Here is a 20,341-nt window from a genome sequence, read left to right as displayed (position 1 = left end):
CAAATGTACCACTCTGGTGAGAGATATTGATGATAGAGGAGGCTGTGCATGTGTGAAGGCAGTAAGTATATAGGAAATATCTTTTATCTTTTAACCTTGCTGTGAACTTAAAACCTTTCTTAAGAAAAAGTCTTAAAAAAAGTCAATGGAGTAGAAGTTACATGGACATATATAATTGCAAAAACTCATAGAACTATATACACTTAAAGTACGTATATTAATATAGATAAAATTGTATGTTATATATGTAGAGTTGGTTTAAAAAATGAAGGAATAGGGACTGTGGAGCCATACTGAGTTCAGCTTCCAGTTTTGTCTCTACAGACTGTTGACCTTGGGAAGTTAAGCTTTTATTTTAATTTTATTTGTTTCCTCATCTGTAAATTAGGAATGATATAGTAGCTCCTTCACAGGGTTGTTGGGAAGAGTAAATGAAATAATACATAAGACGTGCTTAGAACATTATCTAACACATAGTTAAGTGTTTAGTAAGTGTTAACAAGGTTTAGAAACTGCTTGCTCTTGTGCAGAGTATCTGCTCTTATTAAATGGATAGTAACCTTCCTCTCATAGGCTTGACTTGAGCATTAAATGAGAAAGAAATAAAAGCAAGTCATCAGTGAAACAGACTATTTCCGTAAGTAACTTCATGAGCTCCCTGAAAATTATATGTAAAAAAATTAAATATAAGTCCATTCTCCAGGGAAGGTAGTGAAGCTTTTCATGCGCTCTTCAGAACAGTCTATCCTCCCAACCCTCAATCCAGTAATAAGAGTTGCTACTTTAAATAGCTGAGTGTAGTTTTTGGAAAGGCAACATGGTGTGGCGGAAAAGTCACGGGCTTTGGAATCTGAAAACCAGGAATCAGCTGGAGTCTTACCACTTCCTAGCCTCCGTTTCTTTTTTCTGTTAAACAGAGAAAATACCACCATCCCGCTACCTGGCAAGATTTTGACAATCAGGTTCAGAAAGGTATGTGAGTGTTCCACATTAACCGTAAAAGTATACAAATACTCACAGTATTACTGACTGAGAGGTAAAGTTGTATATCCAGTTGTATATCCTTGATTTTCATACATTGGATTTGTTTAGTATTTTTTCCTGTAAGAGAGATTTGTTTCTTCGCTTTTGGTTAAGTGTGAACTTTTACCCCTTGTTCTTAAAAATCTCTTTATTCCCTAGACTAATGTTGCTATTTGGATAGTTTCTTATTTTCTGGATTGCTTTTAGTAACAGTATTTGAAAGCTTAAGAGTTTTGAGTCTTTGAAGTACACAATAATGTCTGGGTTACTTACAAAGCCTGCAATTTGTAAGATGAAGCAATTTTTTAAAAAATAATAAATTATACTCTTTACCTTGGATTAGTATCTTTTAGTTCACAAAGCATTTTCTCATTTTTCTGTCATTTAATCCCTGAGACAACTTTTGAGATGGGCAGGGCAGATGTTATCTCTTGACAGGGGAGGAAGCTGATGTGTGAAACGGTAAATGGCTGTTCTAATCCCATGGTGAGTAAGGGGTTTACCAGAGACTGGAACACAGGCCCTCTGATATTTAGTAGATCCAAATGTCATTTTTGTGACAAAGTCTTAGTAAAAAACAGGTCAGGGAAATTACTATTAATGAATTTTTTAAATTACAAAATTGTTTTAAACCACCAGAATCTTACAGACAAGTTGGTATTATAGAGAACATTTTTAAAGACCAGTTTAAAGTGAGGTGCTGACCTGATCCCCCATCATCCTGAATACTTCAGTGTGCTTTTCCTACAAACGAGGGCATTCTCCTATATGACCACAATATAATCATCACAATCAGAAATTAACATTGATTCATTACTACATCTGTCCACACTCAATGACATTCTTTACAGCAAGAGGATCCAGTTCAGAATCACACATTGCATATAGTTACTATGTCTCTTTAGTTTCTTTCAATCTGGAAGAGATCTTCAGTCTTTCCTTATTTTCATGACCTTGATACTTTTGAAAATTACAGGCCAGCTGTTTTTTAGAGGATCCCTCAATTTGAGTTTGATGTTTCCTCAAGATTAGTTTTAGGTTAAGCATCTTTGACAGGAATATCATGGGAGTGATGCTGGAGGTGCCCCTCTCATTGCATTCTAGAAGTTTGTCCCATTCCTGATGGTGATCACTTTACTGACCTGATTAAGTTAGTTTTTGCCAAACTTCTACATCAAAAAGGTACTCTTCCCCATGCAATTAGTAAGTATTTTGTGGGAAGGTACTTTAAAATTACATATATACTCCATTTCTCATTTAGTTGTCAATTTATTTGTTCATTTATATCAATATGGACTCATGGTTTTCTATTTATTTGAATGTTTAATAATCTGTTAATATCATTATTGATTTTGATGCTCAAATTACCCAGATTTGGCAGTGGGAGCCTTTTCATGCTGTCTTCTGTGTCCTTTTGATATGTCCCCATCATTCTTTGAGCACTTCTTTGTTTTCTGGCACAAATGAGATACTGCAGTCTCATCTTGTACGTTCTCTGTCCTAGCCCTGGAATCAGGTATTTCTACAATGAGTCCTAGTTCCTTTTAGAGGAGGGTGGTATTTAGAAGCCAAGGTCTGAGTACTAGATATACTCATTGCTGTTGGGGTGTTGCTCCTGCCAAGGCCCTCTCAGTAGACAGAACCAGGAAGTGTGTGTGTGTTAAAGTCAGGTTACATTTACAGTTCTCCATATAATTAGTGAAAACCTTGAGTTCACACTACTATCTCCAATTCAACTCCAACTCCATAGATTGATTCTAGTTTTCTGTTAACCTCAACTATGAGAAAGCAGGCCTTTTTTACTGGTCTTGGGCTTGCATTAAGCATGCTCCTCCATCACCCGCCACACCATATGGGTGCTGTCCTCATTCACCTTGCTTTCCTGAGATCACAGTGCCTATGTTGGTGGTGTGACATGCTTCTGCTTCCCCCCTGCCCTGTGGAGCCCTGCTTGCCCTGTTTGGGCTCATCATCCTCCCACCCACATGGTCAGCTTCCTCACCCCTGCACTGGCTCCTCACCCCACTCTAGAGTGCCCTTGTGCTTGGACATGCTCCTCACCCTCTTGGGCTCTGACACCTGTGTTGGGCTGTCCCTCTATGGGGAAACCTCCATGCCCCAGTTATGTTTCAGCATTCCAGTTCTGGCTGCCCTTGAGCATAAATTCTCTTTTCACCCTGCTCGGGTTCTGGCTTCCCATGCCAGGCTGCTTCCCCTCAGTGGGTGCCTTCCTCACTCATGCCAACTTGACATCGTATTGCCAGGCCATCTCTCAGCATTGATGTCCTTCTACCTCTCTCATGATCTGACACCTCTTGTCAGTCCACCCCTTCATAAGGACATTTTCCTCACCTTGCTCAGGCTTTGACATCTCAAACGCTGAGCCGTCACTGACATGGGCATCTACCTTGCTCCGCCCATATGATGGCTTTAGGACTAACTGTTCAGAAAGAGCAGAGGAACACTTAGGGAAGGGGAGGCTTTTAAATTATTTTTAAGGACAAAAATGTTTATTGTTAGCATCTTTGCAAATGCTATCCATATGATCGAAGTGTCTAGATTTTACATTGCTGCTCAGAACAGGAGAGAATTTATTAAAAGTGCATGGAGTCCTGCACATGGCTGAGGGTCGTGCAGGCTCTTTCTGCTTGGGTTGCAGCTCTGCTTCTTCCAGTGGCATGAGGATCTTTCCATAGGGATCTATGAAGAGGTAAAACTTTGTGGCTCCTCTCACAGCAGCACTTGTATATCTTTATTAATCTGATCCCGAGAACATTATTAGAAATGAAAAGTTAACTGTAAAATCTTGAAACGACTTGTTTGTGTAATTACACAACTAAGTTAATCATTTTCTAACAAGTCTCAACAATGATGGTGTTCTTCTATGGAGGTGTTAGCTTGTTATGGGTTAGAAAGCACCCTTTGATACAGCATTTTCAGCCTGGAAAAATGGCTTTAATTTCAGAGTCTACTGAAACAAATGGAGACTTGTTGGAAATATTAACACCACCTTTTTTGCTTGTTTATCTAGCTTAAAGGAATCAGTGTTAGGTGATGCTTGCTAGCATGTTCTGAAGTGTATATAGTTTCTTTTGACTATGTTGTCAACTTTAAGACAGTTCAATTGGTATGAATTTTGAAATATTATACGTCAGCCCCCTCAGCATATAAGGCTGTAATTAAGGGGACAGTGTGCTGAAGTTTTACCCTAGTCTATAGAAAATAGCTTGCTGTTTTGCTCTAGAGGACTAGCTGGTGTGAAGATTTGACAGCTGTGACATGAGTCAGGGCCTAATACTGTGTGTGTCTCAGTTTGTACTTGCTAAATAACACTTAAAGGGCTGAGGGCTTCGCATTCTGGCGTGGTTACCACATGCAGCAGAGATTCATTTTGTGAGGCATCAGTGTTACATTTTTCTCTTAATCTCATAATATGTTGTAATTGAAGAAAAGTAGGTCCTAATTGAAAGCTGATGATCCTGCAGAGTGATCAATAGCATGATGCTCTACTAAGAAAAAAAAAAAACCCATTAGCTTTCCTGCTGCCTGAATGTTGTCAAAGCCTTTGTCTGTTTCATGACTTCAAGCTGAGTGTACTTAATCATTTTGAGAACATGGCCCTGAGCCCTGAGCGTGGCCCTTCCAGTGAATCACTGAGAATTGTGTTCAGAAGAGTAGTATTGAATAGAAATGCTCTCTTGGCTTACTCTCAGGCTCCATTCTCCCAGAGGCAAGAACTGAGCAGACCTCCCTTCTTCTAAACACATTTTACCTGCTTGTGTGTCATTTTTTCATATTTAAGAGCCAAGGCTGTTGTCAGCAGGTGTGACTTATTGATATCTTTGACTCCACAGGAAAACATCTTTAAAGAATAACAGTCAGGTGTAAGCAGCATGTGTTCAGTAAATGACCTCTTGTTAGAGAAAGAGAAGCAGTTATTGGAAGCTGGAAACTACATGTCAGTTGTTGGAGGAAAACTCATCAAACATTTATTGTGCCAAGTGTCAGACTAGGGATATGAGAAGACAGTTGGTGCCCTCAAGAAGCTGCCAGTCTAGAGGGGAAGACAGATATTTAATTAGAGGCACACTGGTGGTTCTCTGCCTTGCACATTGGAGTAAGTTGGGGAGGTTTGAAAAAAAACCCCGATGCCTGGAGATTCTGATTTAATTGTTCTGGGGTGTGGCCTGGGCATCGGGACTTTTAAAAGCTCCTCAGGTAGTTTAATTGCATCAGGGTTGAATGTAGTAAGGGCTGCAAGAGTGGGGAAGCACAGGGTGCCTTGGGAGCAGAGAATGGACACCTAACCCAGTTGGGGACTGAGAAGCCTTCCCAGAGAGGCGGAAATACCTGAGCTGAGGCTTGATGAATGAATTTGTCAAATGAAAAAGACTGGAAGGATAGTTCCTTGCAGAAGAGCAGCTAAATAATGTAGAATAGTAAAGTGGTTAGGCCTTTTAATGATCCATGCTGATTCTACTACTTCCTTGCTTTGACTTTGGCCAGTTTATCCTGAGATTGTGTCCTTAACACTAACCTAAGGGTAATAATACTTACAGGGTTGTTGAAGATAATGTGAAGTACTTAGGATCATGCCTGGCACATAGGAAACAGTAATTAGGGGTAGTAGTGTGGTAATGGTATTATCATTCGATAATCAGAGCGTGGTTTGTTCAGAGAGCTACAGATAGTTCTGTATGGCTGGATCTTAGGGTACAAGACAGTACAAAGTGAGGGCGAGTGGCAAAGAATGATGCTTGGCAAATGGGCAGGGCTCCAGATCATGGAGGTATAGGAGTGGAAGGCAGTTAATAATGGGATATCATAGTAGAACCGGGACATTTCCATGGTAATATGTTAAGATACGTGTTAAAGAATGCTTGGGTCCATATTGGAAAACAGGCTCTGAATATGGTATTCTTAGCATCATTATGTGTACTGAATTAGTGGTGAGTGTTAATAGGATAGAAATAGGATTTTCATTTCCTTTAGCTAAGTAGTTAAAAATATTGAGCATCTTAAAGAGTAATGGAGGAAATAAGTAGTCTCAAGGTAGTTCCAGAGATTCTCCGGAAATTGTTATAATCTTAATGGTTTTACAGACTTAATGAAAGTATTAAGTAAGAGTTGCTTGACCATTTGCATTTAAAACTTATTTTTTGATTTCCAGAGAAATAGAAAGTACTTACACCTGCATTGGCTTCACTGGCCCTTAAAATAACTTATGTATATTTGTTGATATGTTATATAACTTGTCAGCAGCATTAGTCACCACTTCCGTAATGCAACATGTGAATAATCATGGATAAGCATGACTATGATTTATGTAGTCCAATTTGTTTTTAGTGTGTTAGTTAGCTTTTTGCTTTTTTTTTTTTTTTTTTAAGAGACTATCATAATCTTTGACTTCGTTTAGTAGAACTCTGGCAGCTATTTGAACTGAGTGAGAAACTTAGGTAGTTTTATTATTACTTACTAGCATGAGGCAGTAACTGGATAGCAATAGAAGTGTAGCAAGCTCTATTGCTTCTACAAATGCCGTTTTTCTTTGAAATCTGTCTTTTATTGCAAAAGTTCTATTGAAATGATGGATTACTGAGGTCTACCTTATGTTGTTTTTATGTTATATGTGCCAATTATTTGGAAGGAGAATTCCATTTAACTAAATCAGTGGTTCTTAAAGAGTGCTCACTAGTCCAGCAGCATCACTGCTACCACTATTACTTATTAGAAATGCTAATACTTGGGTCCTGCGCCAGAAACCCTGGAGGTGGGGCTAGAAATCTATCTTTTAACACACTAAAGTTTGAGAGCCACAAAAGTGTATAATCACTCCCATCATTTATTGAAATCTTTTAGGCTCCAGGAAGGCTAGGCTGTTCTTCCTTTATTCTTTCTACTCAATAGTTACTTGATTCCGGCTATGTGCCAGGCACCGTTTAGGTGCCTGGGCAGCACTGGTGGATATAATAGACAAAATCCCTGCTCTCCTGCAGTTTACATTTAGAGGAAGGAGACTGACAGTAAATACGATTGTGATTTGTATGATATGCAGATAGAAATTAGTTGGTAGAGAGTGTGTTGGGGAAGGCCTTTCTGAGGAGGTCAGGTATAAGCCGTGTTTTGAATGACAGGAGGAGCCACCTCTGTAAAGATCAGTACAAAAGGCTCCAGATAGGACTGAATTAGGTGTGTTTGAGAAGCAGAAAGAGGGCCAGTATGGCTGGAGTGCAGTGGGCAAGGAGAGAGAGGTATGAAAGATGGAAGAGGTGGACAGAGGCCAGATCATGTAGACCCTGTAAGGACTTTTTTTCCTCATTTTTTTTTTTATTGCGGTAAAATGGACATAAAGTTTAAAAGCCTAACCATTTTTAAGTGTACAGTTCAGTGATATTAAGTATACTCATGTTGTTGTGTAACCATTACCGCCATCCATCTCTAGAACTAAGACTTTGAGTTTTACTTTGAATGATTTGGGACACTTTGGGAGGTTTTAAGCAGAGGCCTGACATAATCTGAACTTTAGAATAGGAGGGTTATTGACCACTAAGTTGAAATCCACTGACTATAGGAGGGCAGGGAGGAAGCAGTGAGACCAGTTTACAGTGATTAAGATGAGATGTTGGTGATCTGTCAAGGAGGGTAGGGTTGGGGATGCTGAGAGGCATTGAAATTCTGGATATATTTTGATGATTAAATCAACAGAATTTGCTCTTTGGTTGATTGTGGCATATAAAGCAAAGACAGGAGTCAAGGATGATACCAAGTTTTTTTGGGTTTTGTTTTTTGCTTGAATAACTGGTAGATTTCAGGAAAAGCAAGTTTGAAGAAAAAAAGTGCCATTTATTAAATTAGAAATGCTTCTTAGAAATCTAGGTGGGGATGTTGAGCAGGCAGTTGGATAAGGGAATCTGGGGTCAGGGAAGAAGTCGAGTTGGAGACAGGACTTTGGGGCTTATCAGCATTTGCTTGGTAATTAAAGCCATGAGACTGAATGAGATCATTTAAGTAATGAGTGTAGACAGGGAGAGGTCCAGCCCTCAGTTCAAGTGTAGGAGAGCTTATGTGAGAAGAAATTAGCAAAGGAGCTGCCAGTAAGGTAGGAAGAATACCAATTGAGAGTGATGCCCTGGCAGGCCAGTGAAGAAAGTGTTTCAAGGAGGGCAAATCAGTCAACTGACTGTTTTGGCACATTTTAGCAATGTGGAGGTCACTGGTGATCATGATAAGTTGTTTTGGTAGTGTGGTGAGTTCAGAAGCCTGGTTGAAGTGTGTTAAAGAGAAAGGGAGGAGAAGCAGAGACAGTGAGTTTAGACAGTGTTAGGACATTCTTTGCTTAGAGAGATAGCAGATCTGTATAGAACACTTGAGTGGCACAGGTTATAACATGTCAGAGCTGCAGTGTTAAAATTTTGGTATGTAACACCTTTGCATGCTCATATTTGTTCCTTTCAATTTTTAAATGGGGAAAAAGAAATTTAAAGGGGAAATTTGGGTAAAAACTGCATGCAATCTCTGAGGAATCTCTGTGGAGTCCTAGGGTCCTTTAGAACACATTTTGAAAGCCATTAATCTTAACCTAGAGGAATGAAATTCTGAGATGAAACTCAGCGAGTTGCAAAATAGGCTTAAAGATATTTTTAGGTTTTAGAAGGAGTCTTCCTGATGCTCTTCAGATGACCTTAGAACATTCTTTTCTTTCATCAAACCCTCTACTTTGAGATTATCTGAATGAAGGGGATGTTCCATGTGGTATTTTCCACAGTGTTTTGGTGACCAAAGGTTGCTGATCTTGTAGGTCTTTTTGTACTCTCTTGCAGGGGGAAAAAAAAACCCCAGCACAAAACCATTTTTAAAAGGCTTTCTTAAAAGTTCAGTTTACTTTTATTTAGTTTTTAAAGTAAGATACTCTTGATTTAATGTCTAATTTAAAACGTATATGTGACAAAGGTATATTTAAATACCTTGAATTTTAGAGTAGCCAACTCTTTTCTTCCCTTACTCATTTAAAGCAAAAGCTCAAGTTTCCCTTCAGTGAGGAAATGATGATCCTTCACAAGAGAAATAAGTAGCTCCCTGATTGACAGGACACATTTTTCTTTCTACTCCTAAGGAATTAGAGGGAGTATTACCATATTTTATTAAATCTACAATGCTATTATTTATAAGAGCCACTGTTATTACATATATTACTAAGAAAGAAAAAGAAGGCTGCCATTTAGAATTGTAAGAGATGTGCAAGTGGGGGGAAAATTTCATCTTTAGAATCAGTGAAACATAGAATTTGAGCACCAGGAGGTCTGAGTTATAGTTCTGGCTGTGTTTCTAACTAGTTGTGAGACCACCGACAAGAGACTTAATCTCTTTGCTTCAGGTTCCTTCCCTGAATGGTGAGGGTAATGACTGATCCACATACCTCATAGATTATAATAAGGGTGAAATGAGATAAATGAGATAGTTATTTTGAAAAGTGGAATCTATTGGGCAAATTCAAGGTATTTAGTTGTTTGAAATTAACCTTTAGATCTGATTGGATAACTCAGAAATTTTTTTCTCTGAGCTTTGTTGTCAGGTTTAAGATAGAATTCAGTCATAGACATTTGAATATGTAACATTTTCTTCAGCTAAATGATTTTTACTCAATCTGGAAATATCTTTTTATTGTAGTTTTAGAATCAAAGAGAAAATACAAAGATAATATAACCCCGATATGCTCATCACTCAGAATGAACAACTGTTAACATTCTGTTAGTGCTATGATCTTTTTAAAACTTACTATGAAATATTTATGACACAAAAAGGTAAAAGGATATAATTATGGACATTCTTATACTTGGCATTGCCGGTGCAGGTGAAGCCCTCTATGTGGGAACAATATCTTACATTTAGATTAGCATCCTGTCTTCATAATAGCCTAATGAGACAGGATAATGTTTCTCTTGTTTGAGTCTTTAAAAACCTGTAAATAAGCAAATTGTATGAATATTTTATCCTAGAATATGAGGGAGAAGGCTACTTTGTGTTAGTGTTGCCTTGGTTTGTATTTCTTCAAAATCCTGCTAATGGCTTTAGAGATACAGCTGTATAAATTAGAAATATGACATCTCTGAAATCGTAATAATGGCTAGCCTGTTATGTGCCAGACATTGTATCTGGATAATTTTTGTGCTTTTTTTTTTTCCATTTCATAATTATTCTTCTGATTAGGTATTTTCATTTTATAGATTAGGAAGGAGTGGCTCAGAGAAGTTGAGTGACTTGTCCAAAGTACCACAGCCATTAAGTTGTGGAGCTAAAGATTTTAATCAAGGCTTGCTCGTACCACAGCCTGCACATTCTATACCATGCTGCGTCAATCCTTGTCAGTAATCACGATCTGTTTCTTTTGTAGGCAAAATCCAGAGACCACGTTTGAAGTGTATGTTGAAGTGGCCTATCCTAGGACAGCTGGCACTCTTTCAGGTATTTGCATGTTCTATTATGATATGGTGTGTTTATTGTATGAGATAACCACTTACAAATGATAACATGTGAATATTCTGAACTGTTTTTTATCTTTAAGTCTGTTTAAGTGTCTTTCCCGTTTATTTGTGCCCACATCATCCTAGAGAATGGAGGATAAGCTCAGGGAATAATTTAAGAGTCATTGCTATAACAGCCCTGAAGTATGGCTTTATTCATTGTAATCATGGGGTTTTGGTTTGTATCTTTCAGAGGTACCCAGAAATCAACTATTTGGTGTGAAATACTGTCATCTTACTAATGAGGAAGGCTTAGAATTATGTTTCAAAATAATATAAAGAGAAATCTCTGCCACTAAACTGGAAGGAGATATTTGAAATGGATTTAATTCAGTAAATTTTATGTCAGCTGGTAAAAAAGATTTGGAAATTAGTTGAAGGAAACACCTTCTCTGGCCTTTCCTTTTGGACTAATTTGGACATGTATTCCTGGACAACAGGGTGTTAGATAAGGCCAGAGTATCTCGTGCAGGCCAAGTAAATCACTTCTTGACCTAAAATTCTTCTTGGTTAATGAGAAAAAATAACCTTCTGACCTAGTGTTTTTTTCTTTGTGCCTAAGAGAGTGATGAATTTGCCAAAGGTATGTTGGAAGCAGCTCTTGGTCCACACACACACCAACAGTTGCATATACTATTTGGTGTTTAGGGAGAATGAATTTATTTGGAATAGAAACTTGGAGTAATCAGGATTCTAATGGTAGTTATGCCCATAATTGGCAATAAAACTGTGGGTGTATTTTCTATTTCATTATATTAATTAGATTATAATACTCATAAAATAATTACCTGTTATTGAGTATCTGTTGTCCTACATGCTTGACATATAGTCAATCCTTACAATACAACTCTTAAAGATAGTTGGATGGCATCTTATTATGCCTGTGAGAAAATAGAATGTGAGAGGTCAGATGACTGACCAAGATCATATAGTTACAGTGTGGAATAGACAGGATTTTTGGTTCAAGTCCTCTTCACTCTGCTAGGTTGCCCTCTTGAGGACAGTGAACATGTTGTACCCATCTCTCCATGTTATCTACAGGGCTTTGCACAATGTCACCAATATTTGCAAGATAAGTGCATTTCTCTTAATAGGAAAGGTGAGAACTGTGTGAGCTCCACTTTCTGGATTATCTAATGAAGGCTGTGAAACATGTTATAAACTTATGGCTGTTCTGGAAGTAGAATGTTAATATCCATGTTAAGTTGTACCACTCATTGTGCAAACCATTGGATTGGAAAGGGAGGTAGCTGACACCTGGTGTATTCATGCAGCAGCACCTCTGTGGGCTGACTTGACACCATAACCAGTTGGTGATGGCTATGATTTAACAGATGTAAGGACAAACATTTTTATTATTTCTACAGTTGCTAATGTCTCCCCATTCAATGTTACAGGATTTTTTTTCTCTAAAGTTAAAATGAAGTTTTGTGGGGAATATGAACTAAGGTTTGACAAGTACAAATAAAATGGAAGAATGAACAAAATGAGAAGTCTTTACCTTATGCTCTTCTCCCAGTCATCTAATACCTAACTCTTCTCTTGTTTAACCCTTTAGTTTACTTTTCAAAGACTTTTAATTTTGAAAATATTTTAAAAGATAGAAGTTACTAGAATATTTAAGTGCATACTCCCTTTCCTTATTTTCATCAATTATTGCTGTTTTGTCACAGTTGCTTTATCACCCCATGTGTATTTTTTGCTAAACCTTTTGAGAATGAATTGCAGACATTGTGACTCTTCACCTTTAAATAGTTTAGGATATATCTCCTTAACAATGAGGACATTTACTTAAATAACTCTTGTACAATTATCTAAAGAAAAAAATTTAATGTTGATATAATGTCAGTTATCCATATTTAATCAATTGTCCCAGTAATATCCTTTATAGCACGTCCCCCTCTGATTCAGAATCTAATTCAGAATCACGTAACCCATTTAGTTTTCACATCTATTTAGTTTCTTTTAGTCTGGAATAGTTTTGCAATCTTTCTTTACCTTTTGTGACATGTTTTTGAAGAATTTAGGTCTCTTGTAGAAAGTCACTGAGTTTGAATCTGATTATATCCCCATAATTAGATTCAGGTTATGGATTTTTAGTAGGAGTATTTCAAACATGATATTGTGTCCTCAGTGTATCATATCAGCAGGGACATGATACCCATTCCATTATGTGTGGGGGAAAAATACGTAAAACTCCTAAGTACAGTTTAATAATTATAAAGTGAGTACCCGTGTTATTGCTATCCAGGTTAAGACATATAGTGTTACCTGGTTCTAAGGAAATTCTGGTCCTGGCAAGAGGACCCCTTCTGTAGTCCTATGCTTGAGAGCCCTGCTTTGGTCCTCTTCTGACAGTGCCCTTTTCCATGGGGCAAGGAGTCTATGGGGCCAATGGGACATGCCCACTTATAGCCTGAACCCTTTCATCCTAGACAAACTGAGTACCTAGGATCTAAGAATTTCTTGCCTCAGTGGCCCCAGTCTTATTTTCAGAGTCTGTGTGAGTCTTCCCTGGGGTCTGTCCTCCTGACGGTAGACTGGCTGCTGGTATATACACCCCTAGTCCCAAGGGTGGCCTAAGGGTATCTGTTTGTGGGGAGTAGAGTATGGCGTAGAACTTGGACTTGTAGGTGGAGGTGACTGCATCCCTGTGTGTGAGGTCCCTGGCAGTGTGGAAAGGAAAAGGCGGAGATGGGCAGTGGGCCAATAACCAGTTTTCCCTGAACCATGTTTCTACATGGAACTCTAAGGAATCCAAGAATTCTCAGTATGAATCTGGCTTCCAAGTAGTTATGATAGGAGGATGGAACATATTTTATTTAGTAGTTTGTTAGCTTGTTTCATATCTTTTAAATATTTAGGCATATGGTTTGTGGGCCTCTGTTTGTACTCTTGCCTAGGCCTTGTAAATGTTAGAGGTGGAGCTACCATTGCCCCAGAAGTCTCTCCTTCCCTTTTCCAGAGGTAACTACTATCCTGACTTTTATGATACTCATTTTGTTTTTCCTTTGTAGTTTTACCACATAAGTATACCTCCTTGAAAAATTGAATTTAGTAGTGCCTGTTTCTGAATTTTATAGAATAGAATTATTCTGTTTGTAGTTTTGCTGCTTTTTTGCCCAAGACTGTAAGAGTCTTCCATGTTGATGTGTGTATCTGTACTTACCCATTTTCACCGAAGGGTAATACACTATTAGATTATATCACAATTCATTCATTTTACTGTTGAAAACACTTGAGATTGTTTGCAGCTTTTGTTATTACAAGCAATGCTGCTACAATCTTTATTACACATAAATCTGGCACATGTAAACACACATGTACATAGGATATATACCATACTTGATTACTGGATCATGCTAAACTGTTTTTCAAGATTAATTGTGCTAGTCTACACTCCCTCCAGCAGTGTTTTATAGTCTTTATTGCTCAACATCTTCATCAGTCCTTAATACAGTTAGATTTGTTGGTTTTTGCAAACCTGGTAGTTGTAGTAGTAGTATCTCCTTGTTGTTTTCATTTGCATTTTCCTGGTGGCTAATGAGATTGAGCAGCTTTTCCAATGCTTATTTGCTTCTTGATATCTTCCTTTTTAAAGTGCCTGTTCAAGTCTCTTGCTCATTTTTAAACTGAGTTTTTTATCTTTTCCTCGTAGATTTATAAGAAACTGTTTGCACACTGTCTGTGTTAATTATCTGGTTGAGTGTGTTGTAGATACCTTCTCCTACTCTGTGGTTTGTCTTTCACTCTCTTTTTGGTATCTTTGATCAAAACTTGATTTTCCTGTCTGCAATTTATCAATATTTTCCTACCCTATTGATATGAAACTATTATCCTATATTTTCTTCCAAGAAATTTATAGTTTTGCCTTTCACATTTAGGTCTTTAATCTATCAAGGATTTTAGTTTTCTCTTTGTTGATTAATATCCAGTAAAGCTAAACTTAAATTTGACTCTTTATCCATGATTTTTAAACATTGGGAAACTAAATAAAACCAAATTGCTAAGATATGCTATTCCTCTACATAATAAAACATGTTTTTATAAAATGATCAGTTACTTCTAAATAATAACAAAACAATTATCCCACAATAAAAAGATGACATATGTGAGAAAGGCCAGTAAGAAATATTACTAGACTTTAAAGACAGTTCTTTTTCCAATCAATTGCTTTTAATGTCTGTACTACTGAAGACTTGTATCATAAACTCTCATGTTCAGTGCTCTGAGGAGCATTCCATGACATCCATGGACGAGACATGTAATCTGTCAGTTCTACTTAAGACATTGCATCCAGGCATATGACACTGAGTGGGACATCTTCCAAAGATTGTGCAAATGAAATTTGGGTACACAAACTGAACTAATACTGCTGCGTACTTTCTTTGGGAGTTCAAGACTTCCTAGTTGCTAATACCAGTGAAAGAGCTGTCACTTAATATTTGATTTTAGGTAACTTTTGCCTACTTCTACAACCTTCTTTTTTGTTTTTAATACAATGTATATTTGTCTTTTTCTGACATTATTTAGTGCATTATTTTTGCCATTTAGATGATTGCAAAGAATCTGCCTTAAAATTAGTCTTTGTATCTTAGATCTGCAACTCTGATGTCTGCCAAAATATCTGAGCAAACTTAGGTATAAACCTTATGCTATACAGTACTAGTGTCTGGGCATAATCTTCTCTTTGAAGTTTGTTTGCATCCCCTAGAGGGATTAATTCCCTGCTGTGAGAAGGTGGGTTAGAAAGCAGTGAAACTACTTTATGGGTCTTTAATTGGAGGATTTAGTATACATCTTGTTCTATAAATTTCTGTGGGAGTTTCATTCTTATGATTCTTCTTATACCATGGTATGTTATGTTCTCATTGTAAATTAAAAATACAAAAAATTTTCTGGTTATTTGAGTACCTATTGGCAGATTATCCTGGTGTATATTTTTTCTTATTCATCTGTAAAGTTTTAGTAGCTTGTTTTCTTACTAGTTTTTGAGTATGTATAAAATTTTTTAATTTTTGAAAAATTATAAAGAAGAGAAAAATCATCATTCAGTAGTAACTACTGTTAATGTCTTGGTATATTTATTTCCTTGTAGCCTTTTGTGTGTATGTAAATATATATACTTTTTTCCCCAACTTCTGCTACATGTGTATGTTTTCCTTGTCCGCCCTCAAATTTATCATTAAACTTTTCCCTAAAATTATTAACACAGCTTTGTAAAAATCACTTTAGTTGCTATAAATTATGACATCATGTTCTGTGCTGAATTTACTCATAATTACATCTTTAGATTGTTTTCAGAGTTCTTCTGCTGTAAATAATGCCAGTGAACATCTTTTGTGTATAATCCTGTTATTTAGGTATGTGATGTAAGATTACTGCTTTAAAGAGAAGTTGGATCATTTTGCATACATCTTTGATCTACCTTGTTCTTAATTTTTAATGCTCTTTTTTTTTTTTGCCAGTTCCATTTTGTGTATTCTAACTGTGTATTTGTTCAAGAACCCACCTTACATAGGGATCCCAGAAAATGAATACTAGACTTCATACTAGTGAAAGCTCCGAGAGCCGAGTTCAGCCTGTCTGACTGAAGGTCTCGAAAGAGGGTGCTCTTGCAAGAGGGTTGCGCCTGCCTGGTCCCATGATCAGATGGTACTGGCCACGCTGAAACTCTGGAATGCATTTCAAACACAAGTGTCTTGTTACAGCTGGCATCTCTGAGCCTCCTGCAGGCACTCTTCTTGGGCAGTCACTTAGCACTGGGAGTGGCAGCAACAGGTTATCAAGGTTGTTCTGCGGACACTCTGTGTCCGCTCCCCTCCCAGCATTTTTAATGCATTAGCCCAGTGGCTACTTTTTAAAAAGAAGTGGATAGTCAGGTTGAGAAACTATTGTGAGAACTCTGAAAAGAATGCTTAAGACATGGTGCTTCAGGTGACTGAGTTTTTCACCTACCTTGGTGTTAAGCAGTAACCTTTAAAAAAAAAAAACCCCACAAACCTGGCTTTAAAATCTCTCTTAAGTATCTGTTCACATTTCTGTATTAGCAGTATCATGAAGAAAACTGAATTTTGACTAACTTAAGGTGTTGAGAGCCAGATTTGTTGTTCTGAACTTAAGCTTTCATTTTATAGGACCCTATTTCTGGGATCTTTGCCTGTGATCAGTGTATGATCAACATTATTAGATATTTTTAAAAATTGACTTGAAAAATAAACAATTTATGCTGTCTCTTTAAAAGTGAAGTGGAAGGGGCAAAAAGCCCTTTTGAGAGTTATTTTAACTCAGATTAAAACATTCTTAGAAGTATTAACAAAATTTTTCATCTTATTTCTTTCTAGTAGAGAACTTTTGAAGGATGGTGATAAAATAGCTAACTTTTATTGAGTCTTTATTATGTTCCAGCCACTTTTCTTTTAGTATTCCTTTTTAAACCTTGAGCAACTGTCTTAAGATAGGTCTTATTTTTGAGGAAACTGAAGCTCAAAGAGGTTTACTTAATTGTCCAGGTTGGACAATCATAAGTGGTAGAAACAGGATTTTAATTTAATTCTGCGGCATCTTCCCCCAAATAACTGGCTAAAAGTACCTGTGTGTGCAATAAGAAAAATCAGATAATGTAGAGGAAGAAATATCAGGCTTCTAGAGAAAATCAAGGGAGAGGCAGTTTTCATTCATGAATGATACAAGGTTTTTTTTTTTTTAATTGAATTATAGTTGATTTACAGTATTGTGTTAGTTTCAGGTGTACAGCAATATGTATGTATTTGCAGATTATTTTCCATTATAGGTTATTGCAAGATAGTGAATGTAGTTTCCTGTGCTATACAGTAAGTCCTTGTTGCTTATCTGTTTTATATATGTAGTAGTTTGTACCTGTTAGTCACATACTCCTAGTTTATCCCCCACCCTTTTCCCTTTGGTAACCTTGTTTTCTATGTCTAAAGTCTGTTTCTGTTTTGTAAATTGATTCATTTGTATTATCTTTTAGATTCTACATATAAGGGATACCATACAATATTTGTCTTCCTCTTGCTTCACTTAGTATGATATTCTCTAGGTCCATCCATGTTGTACAAATGGCCATATTTCATTCTTTATTATGGCTGAGTAGTATTCCATTGTGTGTGTGTTGGGGGGTATGCATGTATATACCCCACATCCTCTTAAACCAATCATTTGTTAATGGGCGCTTGGGTTGTTTCCATGTCTTGGCTGCTGTAAATAGTGCTGCTGTGAACATTGTGATATATTTTTGAAGTAGAGTTTTCTTCCTTTCTGGATATACAATTTTTTTTTATAGGTGTTTTGTCTTGTTTTGTTTTTTTGATTCAGCATGATAACTTCAGCTTTTATTTTTTTTTCTCCTGAATTTTCCAGTGAAACAATCCATTTTATGGAGTATTAAGTGTTCAAGTATGGACCTGATTTGTAGCAGTATAACAGGGACAAATTACCACTCACTCAAAAGCATGGATTACTTAAAAAATCTTTGTAATTTTTCTTGACTCTAAGTACCTGATATGTCAGTTAGAAAATACCTTGTTTAGATAGAGCATGGAACCTCACCTCACTTTACTTTTTAAGCTGATTTGAAAAAGTCAGGGGTAGCTTTGAGAATTGTAATGTGTTTTTATCTTTTGTTAGGATTGTTATAATGATTATTTCTTTAAAGTAGAGGTGAGTCTAAAGAGAGCTCATTGTAATAAACTTTTGCCCACCACCCAATGAATTAAGAAGTATTATCTCAATTATATAGGTAAGGAAAATGGGGTTCCTTGAGGGCAGAAATTATGTTTTTTGTATTCTAACATCTAGAATAGTACCTGGTATAACTTAGGCCCTCAGTAAGTCCTGAATGATTAAAGCTTACAGCTAGAAAGTGGCTTGTTCAAAGGACAGTGTTGGGATTGAACTGTAGTCTGACTATATTCTTGAAACAAGTTTATTAAAATTATGATAACTTATATATATGTTCACATATTCATATATAAAAGTTAAAAGAATAAAGGAAAATGCACATATCCACCATTCATCTTAATAAATAGAACATTTTGTATCTTTGCAGCCCCTCCTACGTCTCTCTGAAGTTGCTTTTCTCCACTGAAATCACATTTTGAATTTTACCTTAATTGTGTATCCTTGCTTGAAGCTTGTGTTTTTTATTACACTATGTTGATGCTCTAAATTAGTTATGTAGAATGACTTTGAATTGCTGTTCTTACGAAGTAACAGAAAGTGAGCCATGTATTTTCTTAAAGTTTAGTTGTTTGAAGCTTATTCCAGATTTCTTCCTGTTGCCATTGCAATTTGGGAGCCATCTGGGTATAAATTATGATATAGAGAAGTCTCACAATTTTTGGTTTATTCATAACAGTATGGTTCTTCCTGCTGTATCTGTGGTTCACAGTGTTAGGCCTATGGCCCTGTAGGTGGACCAGGAATTCATTGATCTACTAAACAGTAAAATCCATGTGAGCAGTGAGTTTGTTGATTTTTTTTTTTTAATTCCCACAAAATGCCAATCTCAGAGCCTCATTTTCTCAACTGTAAAATAGGGGCCCTAATAGTACCTACTTTATTTAGTTGAAATGATTAAAGTAAAATGCACAGTGCATGGGGCATGGAAAGTTCTTAATCAATGGAAGCTGTTGTTATTTATCATTTGTTTGAAAGATATTTTTTTAAAGATGTTTTAGATTCATAGCAACATTGAGAGGATGATACAGAGATTTTTCCATATACCCCTGCCCCACACACGCACAGCCTCCTCTTTTGTCAACATCCTCCCACCAGAGTGGTACATTTGTTACAATTGATGAACTTACATGGACTTGTCATAATCACCCAAAGCCCATTGTTTAAGTCATGGTTCACTCTTAGTGTTGTATATTCTACGGGTTTGGACAAGTGTATGATGACATGTAGCCATCATTGGAGTATACAGAGTATTTTCACTGCCCTAAAAATTCTCTGTGTTCTACCTATTTAGCCCTCTATGCACTGCCCTCTCCCCACCAACCACTGATCTTTTTACTGTCTCTGTTTTCCCCTTTTCAGAATATCATATAGTTGGAATCATACAGTATGTAGCCTTTTCAGATGGGTTTCTTTCACTTAGTAATATGCATTTAAGGATCCTCCATGTCTTTTCATGGCTTGATGGCTCATTTTTATTTAGTGCTGAACAGTATTCCATTGTCTGGATATCCTGTAGTTTATGTATCCATTTACCTACTAAAGGACATCTTGGTTGCTTCCAAGTGTTGACAATTATGATTAAAACTGCTGTAAACATCCATGTGCAGATGTCTGTGCAGACATAAGTCTTCAACTCCTTTGAGTAAATGCCAAGGAGCCTGACTCCTGGATCGTATGGCAGGAGTATGTTTAGTTTTGTAAGAAACCACCAAACTGTCCTCCAAAGTGGCTGTACCATTTTGTATTACCACTAGCAATGAAGGAGAGTTCCTACTGCTCCATATCCTCATCAGAATTTGGTGTTGTCAGCATTCTGGATTTTGGCCATTCTAATACGTGTACAGTGGTATTTCATTGTTTTAATTTGCATCACCCTGATGACATATGGTGTGGAGCATCTTTTCATATGTTTATTTGCCTTCTGTGTATATTCTTTGGTGAGGTGTCTGTTAAGATCTTTGGTCCATTTATCAAATTGGGTTGTTTTCTTACTGTTCAGTTATAAGAGTTCTTTGTATATTTTGGACAATAGTTCTTTATCAAATGTGTCTTTTTTAAATATTTTCTTCCAACCTATAGCTTGTTCTCTCATT

General features: G+C 36.9%; 1 protein-coding gene across 6 annotated transcripts in view; it reads left to right on the top strand.

Annotated features, from left to right (window-relative positions):
* The window catches only part of DENND1A (DENN domain containing 1A), a 470,473-nt gene that overhangs the window by 24,136 nt on the left and 425,996 nt on the right, over positions 1 to 20,341 (top strand). For all 6 annotated transcript variants that reach the window (XM_074362200.1, XM_074362199.1, XM_074362197.1 and 3 more), the window contains one exon: positions 10,415 to 10,485. In XM_074362200.1, coding sequence (XP_074218301.1) covers positions 10,444 to 10,485 — 42 coding nt within the window. In that variant the 5' untranslated portion in view covers positions 10,415 to 10,443. The remainder of the gene's footprint in view (positions 1 to 10,414; positions 10,486 to 20,341) is intronic.

This window comes from Camelus bactrianus, chromosome 4, assembly GCF_048773025.1.
Source record: "Camelus bactrianus isolate YW-2024 breed Bactrian camel chromosome 4, ASM4877302v1, whole genome shotgun sequence".
NCBI classification, from domain to species: domain Eukaryota; kingdom Metazoa; phylum Chordata; class Mammalia; order Artiodactyla; family Camelidae; genus Camelus; species Camelus bactrianus.
The sequence above is the reverse complement of the archived record's forward strand: the minus strand, read 5'-3'. Positions and strand labels throughout refer to the sequence as shown.